Source organism: Abrus precatorius, unplaced genomic scaffold, assembly GCF_003935025.1.
Source record: "Abrus precatorius isolate BTA unplaced genomic scaffold, Abrus_2018 Scaffold2, whole genome shotgun sequence".
Taxonomy (NCBI): Eukaryota; Viridiplantae; Streptophyta; class Magnoliopsida; order Fabales; family Fabaceae; genus Abrus; species Abrus precatorius.
Genome location: NW_020874362.1, coordinates 129,500 through 140,386, shown reverse-complemented (window position 1 = coordinate 140,386; position 10,887 = coordinate 129,500). Strand labels below are relative to the sequence as shown.

The 10,887-nt window shown below is 33.1% G+C and overlaps 2 protein-coding genes across 3 annotated transcripts; one reads left to right on the top strand and one right to left on the bottom strand.

Annotated features, from left to right (window-relative positions):
- Positions 1-2,176, bottom strand: LOC113858838 (plant intracellular Ras-group-related LRR protein 5-like). The gene is made up of 3 exons (XM_027491606.1): positions 1,567-2,176; positions 434-1,350; positions 1-347 (listed from the first exon to the last, which is right to left on the bottom strand). The coding sequence occupies exons 1-3, from the start codon at positions 2,084-2,086 to the stop codon at positions 225-227; spliced, it is 1,560 nt and encodes a 519-aa protein (XP_027347407.1). The 5' UTR covers positions 2,087-2,176; the 3' UTR covers positions 1-224.
- A 266-nt stretch (positions 2,177-2,442) lies between these two features.
- LOC113858352 (MND1-interacting protein 1) lies at positions 2,443-10,597 on the top strand. Of its 2 annotated transcripts, XM_027490962.1 has the most exons (3): positions 2,443-2,463; positions 5,335-6,981; positions 9,811-10,597. In XM_027490962.1, the coding sequence occupies exons 2-3, from the start codon at positions 5,335-5,337 to the stop codon at positions 10,327-10,329; spliced, it is 2,166 nt and encodes a 721-aa protein (XP_027346763.1). In that variant the 5' UTR covers positions 2,443-2,463; the 3' UTR covers positions 10,330-10,597. The 2 variants fall into 2 exon arrangements, with proteins under 2 accessions (XP_027346763.1, XP_027346762.1); XM_027490961.1 differs by lacking the exon at positions 2,443-2,463 and having other exon boundaries at positions 5,050-6,981.
- Positions 10,598-10,887: the final 290 nt, after the last annotated feature.

Genomic DNA, 10,887 nt, shown 5'->3' with positions numbered 1-10,887 from the left:
AAAAGCAATGAACACATCGATCTTGATACTGCAATATTATACATTGTTCATTTCATCTGCATATGACAAGATTAAGAAAAAATCAAAGTTACAAACACTTGTTTACAATGCAAATCCAAAATTACAGAGAAGTTTATTCGGAGAAAGTAGAAACAAGGTGTTCCAAACATATGGAATGGATAAACTGAAGAAACATAAATTAACATGATGACTTTGTTAAGACATCATTTCAGCTTAGGGTAAAATATGGAGCAAAGCCAGAACCAAAATCCCCTCTTTTTCTTCTTTGATGGCAGAAGTTTTGCATCCCTATTGATGACAAAATCAGCCATATACTGCACAACTTCCTGCCCAACAAAAATATGCATAGTTTATGTAAATAGAAAAGGTGGAAGAATAGAAACAAACCAAAGTTACATCTCAAAACGTTTACCTGAGCACCCAACTTGACCAATTCTCTTGGTGGCACCTCAAGGGGAGTCTCATCAGCTCTAAAAACTCTCAACTTGGACAATAACCTGAAAGACTCAGGTAGAGCTCTTATTTGATCATCACTTATATCCAACTCCTCAAGCATTTCAAGGTTTCCAATTGATCTTGGCAAGGCTCTTAGGTCCGCAAAGTTCTTTCCCAAGTTTAATTTCTTCAAATTAGTTGCAAAACACAGGTTCTCCGGTACAAATTCAAGTTCATTAAAGCTAACATCAAGCTCCTTCAAATTGGATAGATTACCCATTGTGGAAGGCAATTTCTTAATCCTATTATAGTGCAAGGTGAGAACCTCCAACCATTCCAGCTTCCCAATTGCCTCAGGAAGGGCCTTGAGCTGGTTGAAATCTAACTTAAGCACAGATAGTGAAGAGCAATTTCCAATTGTATAAGGCAGTTCCTCAAGCTCGTTTGTTTCAACAATCAATCTCTTCAAGCTGTTCAAATTTCCAATTGTCTCTGGTAACTCTGTGAACTCATTTGAACTCAAGTCTAGACCAGTAAGATTTGTCAAGTTTCCAAAAGTAGGAGGAAGTGATCTCAATCTGTTGGCGTGGAGGTCAAGATCAATGAGGTTTATCAATTCACCAAATGATTGAGGAAGGTTTATAAGTTGGTTTGAGTGAAGATCAAGCTTTGTTAAGGCCTTTAGAGCCCCAATGGTTGTCGGAAGAGCCATGATTCTGTTTTCAGATAGGTCCATTTCAGTGACATCAGATAATTTCCCAATTGAAACCGGCAACCACTCCATCTGATCCACCAATTTCCCTCTAAGCTCAAGGCTTTTAGCTCCATTACTGGCGCAAATTTCAATAAGAGTAGCCGCTTTCATTAGACTTAATTTCTCACTGCTTCCATCGCCTACAAAATTCAAATCAAACCAGTAAAAGAAAATAAATTGCCTAATTAACAAATTGAAAAGGCCTCAAATTAAAGAAGCAACTACCAGTAAAAGAAAATAAAATATGTTGGAACTAATTATGAATAATAACTAGAGGGGAAAAAAACATAACCACAATATCAATACAAAAAATAAAGTAAAACAATTGGGTTATTTCACATATGATTGGAACGAACCTGCTGAAGAGGAACCCATTACCGCTTCGAAATCGTTTTTCTGGGGTTCATCCTCTTCCTTCTTCTTAACCAAAGTATCATCAGTGATCGCAACATGGGGTTGGGCTAAAGTAGGAAACTTTAGTTCCTGGGCATCTCCAGAAACGAACTGAGAAGCTCTCTGAATGAGATCAGCGAAGGTTTGAAACATCTTTTCTTGCTGAAGAAGGTGAAGTGCCTCTCTCCTCTGTTGATGGCTCTGAAACACGACCATGGTCTTCCTGAGTTCCTGAAGGACATAAAAGAGGTCTTGAGGGACATGGTGAGGGATTTCTTGCATTGAGATTTCGTTGAGTCTGATTTTTTCCTCGGTGTTCACGGTGTCCATAGTTGACGTGGCAGCTTCCACTTCTTCAATAGAAGGTCTAGGTGGCAGTGACCTATAGATTGAGGTGATTTCTTGTACTGTGTCGAGAAAGGCACGGGAAGATGCTTGTTGTGGTTGTGGAGGGTCTCTTTCACCGTGTGGCCTCATGGCCATGGCTAGTGGTACGGTGGTGTGTGTCACCGTGGACTGGGAGGGGTAATAAGGTAGAAAAAGAAGGAGAAGAAGAAAGAGCCTCGATTTATGGAATGGCTGGGCGCTTGGTGGATTTGTCTTTTTATTTTACTGGATTTTGTAATACGGATTTATAAAGTATCTATATTTTATTTTATATAATAACGTATTATAATTAATAATATTATATTTTTTTATTTAAGTTAAGTATACATTTAATAAAATTATTAGAATCTATTTTAAAATATTAGTTTATATCAATTGATAAAAAAATATTTTAACTTGAGATGGTGAATTTGATAAAAAAAATTAAATTATCAATTTAATATTTAAAAATTAATATATATATATATATATATATATAATTTTATTAACGATATAAACTGCACATATTTAATCTTACAGGAGAGTTAATTTGTAATAAAATCTAGATTTATAATTATGAACTTTTAATTTTTATATAATTTTATAATTTTTTTATTATTTTTTATTTAATTTAATTTAAATATAATATGAGTTTTAGATGCAGCAGATAAATTTATTATTAAATTTTTTTTATACACAAAAATGTAAATCTATTTTATTTAAGTAATATCAAATTACTTGCTATTTGAACTAACTTCTATTAGTAATTTTTTATATAATTTTAATATTATATAATTATAAAAATAAATTAAAAAAATAAATGTTTTTTATTTTTTTAATAAATTTTTTAAAATTTTTTCATAATATTTATTAAATCTTAATTTAGTAAAATATTTATTTTGAATATATTTTATTTTATTATTAATATATATTGTCAAAATAAATTATAAAATCAGAATATTTAGTAATGCTTTTAACTCGTAGCTGCAAATAATTATTTTTTAAAATTTTATTATTTAAGTAGTTTTCATATTAATATTTTTTAAATTAAATATTATGAACATGATATATAAAAAATTAATAAAAATTATAAATTTAAGTATATATTGATTTTAAATTAGTTATATTTGTAAAATATTAAATTTAAATTAATAATAAATAAACAATTTTTCACTTTAAATAAGTTAATTTATTATTATTTTATATTTTTTAAATTATTTATTAAAATTAATTTCTTCCTTTTTTATTATATTATTTATTAAATTTTTTATTTTATATATTTTTATTTCTTAAAATGTATATACTTTAAAAAATTAAAAAATTTAATTTTAAAATGTACGTGTGTGAGAGGAGAAAAATATTAGAAGTTATATTACAATATTTTTTAAGTAATTAATATTTTTATCATAATACAATCTGTGCTATTTTTTTTTTTTGTAAGAGTCTGAATTACTGTATAGATATATTAAATTATACATTTTTAAATAAATAAAAAAGTATTTATAAAAATATAATAAAATGTGAAATAAAAATATTTTATAGTAAAAATGTTTACTTATATTTAAATATAAATTGTTAAGGGACAACGTAAGAATTTTATAAATTATAACACAATTGATAAAATTATAATTATTAATTAATTTAAAACAAATATTTCATATCGTATTTTTACTCGAAAACTTACAACACAATCTTTCTTTATAGACAAAATTTACTAACATTTTAAATTTATGTAATTTTTACCTTTATCATAGAGAACTTTTATTAATGATTTTGTATTTTATACATTAAATATATATTTAAAAAATATATAATTTTTATAAAAAAATAGTTATCTTTTAAAACAAAAATTATTTAATATTTATTTCAAATAATTAAAAATATAAAATTATATTTAATTTATAAACCATATTAAAAAAATAAAAATCAATTTAAATAATTAAATGTTGTTGAGACGTCAAATAAATATTTTTTAATAAATTAAATTATTGAAATGTCAAATAAAAATGATTTATCTCTTCAAATTTTTAAAAAATTAAATAAAAGAGTTTATTCAAACGTTTCAAAAATAAAAAAAATATAAGTGGTTCCTAATTTGTGAAGATAATTTTATTTATTTTTTTATTAATATTTTTTCTGTATAAATATTGGTGTCCTGTTTCTCATTGGGGTGATCATACTCTAAAGCTTGGAAGTTGGAATCGAGATCCTGAAATCAGACTGGGGTGAGCAGTTTTGTTGAGGTTCCCCTCAGTAGTACTGAGTCAGTACCTTGGTTTGAAACTCAGTTCGTGGAGTCCCTTTTCTTTCTTGATGCTTTCTTCACCAGCATCCAAACACCAAATAAGCTTGTCATTTCCATTTTCACATCCATCTTCACATACTTTTCTCCTTTGGCATCACCATCATTCTCTGCAGTAGGACTCTCATTCTCATCTGCTATAGGTGTACTCATGCTCCTGCTTATTTCCTTTTGCTACACAAGACCCAATTTTATTATCATAGACTTTACATTTGAAATAAATAAACACACTAAATGATATACAGATTTTCATAAGGAAATTTTTTTGAATAGTGATCCGGCTTCACACATTTTATCATGCGTTTATTTTTCAAAAATATAGTGTCGTGCTACAATTAATCGAAATTATGGTGATCCAGACCTTTAAAAAATTTCTCCTTCTTATGTTATCTTAAAAGTATGTCTCATTTTATTAAAAGTTGGGATAAACTAATTTCTCAATTCCTCCTCTAGCCACCGGCATGCAAAACACCCTAAAGAATGAATGAAAGTGTGATCATCAATCTTTAAAAATGCATTCTTAATTTATTTATTATCATTTAAATATTTATTTATATTGAAAATGATTTAAGTAGAATTCAGTTTTATTTGTTAAAAAATAAAAGGATATTTTTTAAAATAAAAAAATGTAATTCATTTTATAATTTAAACACTTGAAAAAGCAATAATTCATAATTCTCGTGTTTCGACATGAGAAACTAAATTAATAATAAATATGTGAATAAATAAAGGAAAAAAGAAAGAAGGAAGAAACTACCTTTTCTTGGTTGAAGGATTAACATCCTAAGTTCTAACAAGTGCAAACATCTACCCACAGGCAGGATTGAGGCTCTGATTCTCAGTACTGAGCTCGTCAAAGCCATTAACAATCTTTATATTTTCTTTTCTTTTCTTTTCTTCTGCCTATCAATCTTTAATTGTTCCCTCGATTCTCATCCACCTTCATCACTTTTCTCTCTTCGATTCCTTCAATCAAGTTTCGATCTTGATCATCCTTATTCATTCCCAATCTCTCCCATCTCCACCCCTTTATTAATCTCCACACAAAAATAAAGAAAAGAAAATGGGTTGCACGATGAGAGAAAAGCACATCAGAGCTAATCGGAGACCTCGATCGGTGAAACCCGATTCCGATTCATGCGATAAGGACGCAATATCCAAATCTATTGCCGAGTCTGGTCTCAAACCCTTCAAATACCATCTGGGTCCCAACGATTCTTCTCAGAACGCAAATTCCAATCCAAACCCTAACCCTAACGTTGAGGAAACCGGGTGGGGTTACTGTACAGAGGAACAATTGGAAGAGATTCTGTTGAAAAATTTGGAATTTATATACAACGAAGCTGTGTCAAAGCTTGTTGCTTTGGGTTATGATGAGGATGTTGCCATGAAAGCCATACTGAGAAATGGGCATTGCTATGGTGGCATGGATGTGTTGACAAACATCTTGCACAACTCTATAGCGTTTTTGAATAGCAATGGTGATGGTGGGGGAGGCTGTAATAATGGTGGAAACTTAGATGAGTCTGAGCCTGTGTTCTCTGACTTGAGGCAGTTGGAAGAGTACTCATTGGCGGGTATGGTGTGTTTGTTGCAACAAGTGAGGCCTCATTTGAGCAAAGGTGATGCAATGTGGTGTTTGCTCATGAGTGATCTTCATGTTGGTAGAGCTAGTAGCATGGAAATTCCGGTGCCAGGCAATGGATGTCCTGCTGCCACCGCCCCGGCCACTGTTGAGGCCGGTGGCAATTCAGTTGGCGTCATGGCTCCAGCTCTATGTAGGTTTCATGGGGGTTGGGGATTTGGTGATGGGGGAGGGTTGGATTTTCCTGTGAATGGGATATTCTCTTGTGGTGCAGAGATGAATTTGCAGCTGCAAAGAGATATTGAATTCCCGAAGAGGTTTAATCTTTCTCCTTCCATGAAGTCCTTGTTGAAGAGAAATGTGGCTATGTTTGCTGCTGGTTTTAGGGCAAACTCTAAGCAGTTGCAGACGCATGCGAAGGCCTTTCCTGGCCGGAGTTCTGCGTCTAATGTGGATTCTTTGGCTGTATCTGGGGCGGAAGTCCATGCTGAGCAGTCTGGAGATTCACAGAATCTCGATAACCAAGATGCAGTGAATTCGGTGCTGAGTAAATTTCGTGATTTGAATCTTGATGAGAATTTGGAACTTGTGGCAGAAGATCAGAAGGATGAGCTGATAGTTAATTTATTTCATCAAATTAAAGATCTTGAGAAGCAGGTCAAGGAGCGAAAAGATTGGGCACATCAGAAGGCAATGCAGGCCGCGAGAAAGCTAAGCAGTGATCTAACTGAGCTGAAAATGTTACGGATGGAAAGAGAGGAGACTCAAAAATTGAAGAAAGGGAAACAGGCACTTGAGGACACGACGATGAAGAGACTCTCGGAGATGGAGAATGCTTTGAGAAAGGCTAGTGGTCAAGTGGACCGTGCAAATGCAGCTGTTAGAAGACTAGAAACAGAAAATGCAGAAATCAAAGCAGAAATGGAGGCTTCCAAATTAAGTGCATCAGAGTCAGTAACAGCTTGCTTAGAAGTTGCAAAAAGGGAGAAAAAATGTTTAAAGAAACTTCTAGCTTGGGAAAAACAGAAAGCTAAACTGCAGCAAGAGATTTCTGATGAAAAAGAGAAGATATTGGAGACACAAGAAATATTAGTTCAGATTAGACAGGCTCAAAAAGATGCTGAGGTTTGCTCTTTGTTACCAATTGTTTATTTTTATTTTGAGAATAACACGCACAGACCACCAAAAAGAAAAGAAGTTATGGTTGAGCATTTGTCTCTGTTTGCATAGAGTGAGATTATTGATTGAACTGGAATCTCTCATATCAAAATAAAATTGACATGTTTCATCCACAAGGTGTAGCGTAGTTTGCAATCCATTGGAAACACCTTGTGACCAAAGCCTAGCTGACACCCAGACAGAGGGCTAACCCACACTCAAAAGGGGTAGAGACACTTCGTGATCTTACCAAAAGAAGATACCATGTTTCAAATTCAGACATCAACAGGGTCTAGACAAGTGTCACAGAGTTGCTATTGTCACATTAAAATTGTCAGTTTCTGCATAAAGGGCTTCGGTCATTTTTAACCTGAGTAACTGAATGCAATCTAACTTGAAGGTTTTAAAAATTTATAGTTCGGTGTGGTAGTTAATAATTATGACTTGAAAAAGATGTAAATGTTGTCTTTTTTTCCTTTTTCTTGCATTCGATACATATTGCATATGTGTCAATTCTTTGTATGATATGAAGCATGACGGTTTTAAAAAAAGGAGCTACTATCGTGTTGGACACATAAGTCACAGATGTTTCAAACACAAGTACATGACAAGATACTGAAATTCTGTGGAACAATTGAAATTGTCTGTATCCTGTTCCTGTTTGTCCATACTTGTTAATATGTATCCATGCAGTGCTTTAGGATGGAGTGTTTGAAGCCAAAATGTTCCATCCCAAGCTTTTATGAGGGTGCCCCACTTGCCTCTGACTATATAGTGGCAGTTTTGGAGACTATTGACCATAGTTATCAATAGCATGCTATAATGGTGCTGTGGCAGCACAGAAACCTTTGACCAGTATGATGAGAATCTGGTTACATCACGTGTTGCTATAGTGGGAGTTGTGACCACAAACTGCAGCCGTTATCCCGGAATATTGCAGCCATATTGTACATATATTAAATTTCCTTCTTAAATCCTGCTGTTTTGTCATTATTGAACTCATTTTATGGGTATGTTTTTGGTGATTTTTCCTCATTCTACATCACAAGTGCTTTGAGTTTCTTGTTAGAGTCAAAACACTTCCTGTGTTTGACACAAAAATACCAAGGCATTTTATTTCTGCTACTGAACTCAATTTTCTGGCATAGTCATCCTGCAAATCTTCTGTGTCATTTTTGGCCAATCCATAGATATCTGGTGTTGTTTCCAGCCACCCCTCTGTTCATGCAAGTTCTTTACTATTATTATTTGTTCCTTTGTTGTTATCTCTTCACACTTCATGGTCTGTATTCCCTTAATTGGTCTCTGTTCCTTTTTTTTTCCAAACTACTTTGGTCTCTGTTCACATATCTAGTTTGTTCTTTTATTTTAAGTAATTCCATAATTTTTTAACTTCATTTCTGTGTTCTCATTTTGCTTGCTTGGCAGCCATGGCATGATCCACTTAATCATAACCGCATAGCTTTTGTTGTTATTGACTTGTTTCTTATCTTTAGATTGAGGATGATTGTGTGTTTAGAATTAGAGTGTGACTTTTGATTATTAGTTAGTTAGACTGAGGATGGTGCATACTGTGTACATTATAAATATTGTATCTGCTGCAATCTTTGGTATAGCCACTACCATCCCACAGTCTAGCTATAGCATTTTTGGGGTCAGCTGCAATCTATTGCTATTCCGGATTGATACCAATGCTATTGCACAAGTCAGCCAAGTATATGGTGTTTCAGGATTATGCATTGTAGCCATAGGTCTTTGTTTTAGTGGAGTTTTTGAAATGGGTATATTGATAAATGGGATTTAACTTAACCCTTACAAAAAAAATGCCTCCACGATAATTTAGGAAATAGCATAATGTAGCTTAAATATATACTAATTTCATTCCCTTTAGATGCTTTTATTCAAAAATTTATTTTTTTATTCAAGCCCAATGGCAATAATTTGTCTATGTAGCCAATTCCATTTATTGGGATAGGGCTTGGCTGGTGTTTATTGCTTGTTTTTGTGAAAAAGTTTCATATGCTATTATAGATGTTGATAATATATCTCTTTGTTAAAGGTATATTAATACTCATACATAACTATTTGATTTGAGCTTATCTTGTTAAAATTACGCAACTAATACATACATAGGTGTGTTACACTTTGCCTGCTTTTTTTCAATTTTATATTGCTATTGGCAACATATATGGTCTTTCTTAGGGTTGAGTCTTCCAAACTATTCTGAATCAAAGAAACTAACTCTGTCATATTATTTATGAGATGTATTTTGCAGTTTGTCTAGCCTTGATATAATAGGAGTGACTGTCATCATTCTTTTTTGTTGTCATCATATTGAAATAACACGAATGTCAATTGAACAAATTCACAAATTCTTCATATCGGCTGGAGTAATCACTTTTGTAGATTATTTGGTTCCTATTGTCAGGTATGACAATCTGTGTATTCATGGGTATTTATTCAGCAGGCATGTGATCTCGTTTCCTTTAATTCTTGATGATCCTTAAATTGTATTCTCTAGGTGTTTTCTTATTCATAATCCCGGTAGTGTATCATCTGGTTATTGATCATTATTAAACCTGTATTTTTTATCTGTTGACTCCATTTGAGTTGTTTCAATTAGTTAGCAATGATTTTATCAGCTCCATACAATATATTTGTACTGGTTCCTTTTCCTCACCCCTAAATCCCATGCTGTGAAAAGTGCAGTTTTTGTGAAAATGCTTAAAAAAAAAACTATATTGAAGACGAAACGTTACATCAGAAGCCTTAATATTGTGCAATAACTTATCACAGGTTAAGTGGAAGGAGGAGTTGAAGGCTAAAGAGGAAGCCTTAGCGCTAGTTGAGGAGGAGCGCCGGTCTAAGGAAGCAGCTGAGTCTAATAATAAGAGGAAGCTCGAGGCTTTGCGTCTGAAGATAGAGATAGATTTCCAGCGGCACAAGGATGATCTACTAAGACTTGAGCAGGAGCTTTCGCGCCTTAAAGCATCTGCTCAGTCTGCAGAGTTGCATCACCAATCAAACACTTCACCTATCAGTGACCTTGAGGGTGCAAAGCCTAAAAGAGAGACAATTGCTAGGCTGCTCCAAGAATTAGATAATCTGGAGGATTTTTCAGAGAAAGAAGTGAACAGACACAGGGAGTGCATTATATGTATGAAAGATGAAGTCTCCATTGTTTTCTTGCCGTGTGCGCACCAAGTCATGTGTGCTAGTTGCAGTGATGAGTATGGAAGAAAGGGTAAGGCTGTTTGTCCTTGCTGCCGGGTTCAAATCCAACAGAGAATCCGTGTATTTGGGGCAAGTTCTTAGCTTATTTATAAGTTTAATTTTCAATTGGTCTTGGGCAGGTATATACCCCTATGAATATTTTACAAATCCTTGCATTAGGCTACTTGTCTCACCAAATCTCACATTACACGCAGTGAGTCGTGAGGATAGTCAGGAAATATTATTGCTATTATTATAATATAAATAAAAAACAAAGTCCTGGCATTTGCTTGTCTATTGGAATGGTTGAAATTTTGTCGGTTGCTGCCGTTGGCTTGAAAATAAGATATGGGCAACTGTCATTTTGTCTTGACTAAGTGACCTTTGACATTCTTTTCATTTATTCCATATTTCGTTTTTCCAAGCATGGTCCTTTAAAGTGAAGCATAAAGTGTTTCTTTTACACTTATCTTGATCTGTTTTTAAAAGGAACAAAAAAACTTTGCCTATCTTGTTGGTTTTTACCTCTTCTGCATGGGAGATTTTGGTGATTTATATACTTATTGCTTTAATATGGGAAGTTTTAACTATATCAACAAATAATTTGTTGGCTTTTCATTCATTTAAGTACATAGAAAATTAAACAAATCAAGATAAACT

What these genes read in the sequence shown, in the direction of transcription:
- LOC113858838 (XM_027491606.1), bottom strand. Translation starts at nt 2,086, where the DNA reads ATGGCCATGAGGCCACACGGTGAAAGAGACCCTCCACAACCACAACAA. An exon ending in AATGGGTTCCTCTTCAGCAG is followed by an intron (nt 1,351 to 1,566) that starts GTTCGTTCCAAT and finishes TGAATTTTGTAG; the next exon opens with GCGATGGAAGCAGTGAGAAA. An exon ending in TGGTCAAGTTGGGTGCTCAG is followed by an intron (nt 348 to 433) that starts GTAAACGTTTTG and finishes TTTGTTGGGCAG; the next exon opens with GAAGTTGTGCAGTATATGGC.
- LOC113858352 (XM_027490962.1), top strand. Translation starts at nt 5,335, where the DNA reads ATGGGTTGCACGATGAGAGAAAAGCACATCAGAGCTAATCGGAGACCT. An exon ending in AGGCTCAAAAAGATGCTGAG is followed by an intron (nt 6,982 to 9,810) that starts GTTTGCTCTTTG and finishes AACTTATCACAG; the next exon opens with GTTAAGTGGAAGGAGGAGTT.